The sequence below is a fragment of the Oncorhynchus keta genome, unplaced genomic scaffold (genome assembly GCF_023373465.1).
Source record: "Oncorhynchus keta strain PuntledgeMale-10-30-2019 unplaced genomic scaffold, Oket_V2 Un_scaffold_3114_pilon_pilon, whole genome shotgun sequence".
In the NCBI taxonomy this organism is placed as follows: domain Eukaryota; kingdom Metazoa; phylum Chordata; class Actinopteri; order Salmoniformes; family Salmonidae; genus Oncorhynchus; species Oncorhynchus keta.
The window spans coordinates 1,287,501-1,292,114 of NW_026290913.1; the positions used below are offsets into that span (position 1 = coordinate 1,287,501).

At 42.4% G+C, this 4,614-nt stretch overlaps 1 protein-coding gene across 1 annotated transcript in view; it reads right to left on the reverse strand.

The window, feature by feature from the left end:
- The window catches only part of LOC118374909 (transmembrane protein 266-like), a 23,351-nt gene extending 20,072 nt beyond the window's left edge, over positions 1–3,279 (reverse strand). The window contains exon 1 of the mRNA XM_052515803.1: positions 2,410–3,279. Coding sequence (XP_052371763.1) covers positions 2,410–2,635 — 226 coding nt within the window. The 5' untranslated portion in view covers positions 2,636–3,279. The remainder of the gene's footprint in view (positions 1–2,409) is intronic.
- Positions 3,280–4,614: the final 1,335 nt, after the last annotated feature.

Genomic DNA, 4,614 nt, shown 5'->3' on the forward strand with positions numbered 1-4,614 from the left:
AGACTGAGGTCTGTAGGTTGATCATGCACAGCTCTCACTGAGACTGAGGTCTGTAGGTTCATCATGCACAGCTCTCACTGAGACTGAGGTCTGTAGGTTGATCACGCACAGCTCTCACTGAGACTGAGGTCTGTAGGTTGATCATTCACAGCTCTCACTGAGACTGAGGTCTGTAGGTTGATCACGCACAGCTCTCACTGAGACTGAGGTCTGTAGGTTGATCATTCACAGCTCTCACTGAGACTGAGGTCTGTAGGTTCATCATGCACAGCTCTCACTGAGACTGAGGTCTGTAGGTTGATCATTCACAGCTCTCACTGAGACTGAGGTCTGTAGGTTGATCATTCACAGCTCTCACTGAGACTGAGGTCTGTAGGTTGATCATTCACAGCTCTCACTGAGACTGAGGTCTGTAGGTTGATCATGCACAGCTCTCACTGAGACTGAGGTCTGTAGGTTCATCATGCACAGCTCTCACTGAGACTGAGGTCTGTAGGTTGATCATTCACAGCTCTCACTGAGACTGAGGTCTGTAGGTTCATCATGCACAGCTCTCACTGAGACTGAGGTCTGTAGGTTGATCATTCACAGCTCTCACTGAGACTGAGGTCTGTAGGTTCATCATGCACAGCTCTCACTGAGACTGAGGTCTGTAGGTTGATCACGCACAGCTCTCACTGAGACTGAGGTCTGTAGGTTCATCATGCACAGCTCTCACTGAGACTGAGGTCTGTAGGTTGATCATTCACAGCTCTCACTGAGACTGAGGTCTGTAGGTTGATCATTCACAGCTCTCACTGAGACTGAGGTCTGTAGGTTGATCATGCACAGCTCTCACTGAGACTGAGATCTGTAGGTTGATCACGCACAGCTCTTACTGAGACTGAGGTCTGTAGGTTGATCATTCACAGCTCTCACTGAGACTGAGGTCTGTAGGTTGATCATGCACAGCTCTCACTGAGACTGAGGTCTGTAGGTTGATCACGCACAGCTCTCACTGAGACTGAGGTCTGTAGGTTGATCATGCACAGCTCTCACTGAGACTGAGGTCTGTAGGTTGATCATGCACAGCTCTCACTGAGACAGGTCTGTAGGTTGATCATGCACAGCTCTCACTGAGACTGAGGTCTGTAGGTTGATCACGCACAGCTCTCACTGAGACTGAGGTCTGTAGGTTGATCATGCACAGCTCTCACTGAGACTGAGGTCTGTAGGTTGATCATGCACAGCTCTCACTGAGACAGGTCTGTAGGTTGATCATGCACAGCTCTCACTGAGACTGAGGTCTGTAGGTTGATCACGCACAGCTCTCACTGAGACTGAGGTCTGTAGGTTGATCATGCACAGCTCTCACTGAGACTGAGGTCTCTAGGTTCATCATGCACAGCTCTCACTGAGACTGAGGTCTGTAGGTTGATCATGCACAGCTCTCACTGAGACTGAGGTCTGTAGGTTCATCATGCACAGCTCTCACTGAGACTGAGGTCTGTAGGTTGATCACGCACAGCTCTCACTGAGACTGAGGTCTGTAGGTTGATCATGCACAGCTCTCACTGAGACGGAGGGTGACCTGTTAGAAATCAATCTGCAATACATTAGCATAACATAGAACAGCCAGTATAGTCATTATCATGGCTTTTCTAAATCTGCTTAAACAGGGCTTAGGATCAATACCAGTTTATGTAGGAGAACGGGTGTAAATTTACTCCGAGGGACGATCAATAATTATATTGTTGTGAATAGTAAATCATGTGTATAATCATGGGGAGAATGGGGTCGTGCTGCCAATCATATATTGAATAAGCAATAGACTTTATCATCCTCAGGTGAAGTATGTTATTTTCGAATTTAGCGCTAAAATTTTGAATCAAAAATAGAATCAATTTTTTACATTTCTGTCATTTAGCAGACTTACAAAGTGCATTCATCAGAAGATAGCTAGGTGAGATAACCACGTATCCCAGTCGTAGAAGATCAGTCAGGTGTAATAATTAAGTACTGATAGTTCAAGTTCAAAGTCCTCTGTTGGTACAATGTAAGGTTGTTGAATTCTTCAATAATATCTCACTAGAACCAATCATACCAAACTAGCTAACCATCCATCTAAGAGTAATACCAAGAACACTAAGGAAAGCTGTTGACTGAGAGGGACGATGACTTCACCTAGGTCAGGATGACTCTAGTAATACATCCACCAGCAGGGCTCTGACTGACTGACTGACTGTGACTGACTGACTGACTGACTGTGACTGACTGTGACTGTGACTGGCTGACTGACTGTGACTGACTGACTGACTGTGACTGACTGACAGACGGACGGACGGACGGACGGACGGACAGACAGACAGATAGATGATAAGGAAGAAGGAGCACAAGGGAGCGTCTGGTCTGCTCCACCCTCAGTCTCACCGTCGATGATTCTCTTGACTCTCCAGATGCGCAGGGTGATGATGAGGCTGATGGCGTCCCAGGGACTGCTGGGGCCGTTGGCTACCGTGGAGGCTACCATAGGGGCCAGGGACAACACGATGACTGCCCCGTCAAACACCTGCAGGGAGCAGACACACAGACACACACACGCAAGCACATACAGACATGCCCACACATGCAGGCATGGGTACACACAAACACACATCACATGCCACACTGTCACAGACTTAGGAGATATTACACGCTGTTATTAGGAGATAATACACGCTGTCATTAGGAGATATTACACACTGTCATTAGGAGATATTACACACTGTCATTAGGAGATATTACACACTGTCATTAGGAGATATTACACGCTGTCATTAGGAGATATTACACACTGTCATTAGGATATAATACACACTGTCATTAGGAGATATTACACACTGTCATTAGGAGATATTACACACTGTCATTAGGAGATATTACACACTGTCATTAGGAGATATTACACGCTGTCATTAGGAGATATTACACACTGTCATTAGGGGATATTACACACTGTCATTGGGAGATATTACACACTGTCATTAGGAGATATTACACACTGTCATTAGGAGATATTACACACTGTCATTAGGAGATAGCACACACTGTCATTAGGAGATATTACACACTGTCATTGGGAGATATTACACGCTGTCATTAGGAGATATTACACATTGCCATTAGGAGATATTACACACTGTCATTAGGAGATATTACACACTGTCATTAGGAGATATTACACACTGTCATTAGGAGATATTACACACTGTCATTAGGAGATATTACACACTGTCATTAGGAGATATTACACACTGTCATTAGGAGATATTACACACTGTCATTAGAAGATATTACACACTGTCATTAGGAGATATTACACACTGTCATTAGGAGATAGCACACACTGTCATTAGGAGATATTACACACTGTCATTGGGAGATATTACACGCTGTCATTAGGAGATATTACACATTGCCATTAGGAGATATTACACACTGTCATTAGGAGATATTACACACTGTCATTAGGAGATATTACACACTGTCATTAGGAGATATTACACACTGTCATTAGGAGATATTACACACTGTCATTAGGAGATATTACACACTGTCATTAGGAGATATTACACACTGTCATTAGGAGATATTACACGCTGTCATTAGGAGATATTACACACTGTCATTAGGAGATATTACACACTGTCATTAGGACACTGTCATATTACACACTGTCATTAGGAGATATTACACACTGTCATTAGGAGATATTACACACTGTCATTAGGAGATATTACACTGTCATTAGGATATATTACACTGTCATTAGGAGATATTACACACTGTCATTAGGAGATATTACACACTGTCATTAGGAGATATTACACACTGTCATTAGGAGATATTACACACTGTCATTAGGAGATATTACACACTGTCATTAGGAGATATTACACACTGTCATTAGGAGATATTACACACTGTCATTAGGAGATATTACACACTGTCATTAGAGATATTACACACTGTCATTAGGAGATATTACACACTGTCAGATATTACACACTGTCATTAGGAGATATTACACACTGTCATTAGGAGATATTACACACTGTCATTAGGAGATATTACACACTGTCATTAGGAGATATTACACACTGTCATTAGGAGATATTACACACTGTCATTAGGAGATATTACACACTGTCATTAGGAGATATTACACACTGTCATTAGGAGATATTACACACTGTCATTAGGAGATATTACACACTGTCATTAGGAGATATTACACACTGTCATTAGGAGATATTACACACTGTCATTAGGAGATATTACACACTGTCATTAGGAGATATTACACACTGTCATTAGGAGATATTACACACTGTCATTAGGAGATATTACACACTGTCATTAGGAGATATTACACACTGTCATTAGGAGATATTACACACTGTCATTAGGAGATATTACACACTGTCATTAGGAGATATTACACACTGTCATTAGGAGATATTACACACTGTCATTAGGAGATATTACACACTGTCATTAGGAGATATTACACACTGTCATTAGGAGATATTACACACTGTCATTAGGAGATATTACACACTGTCATTAGGAGATATTACACTGTCATTAGGAGAT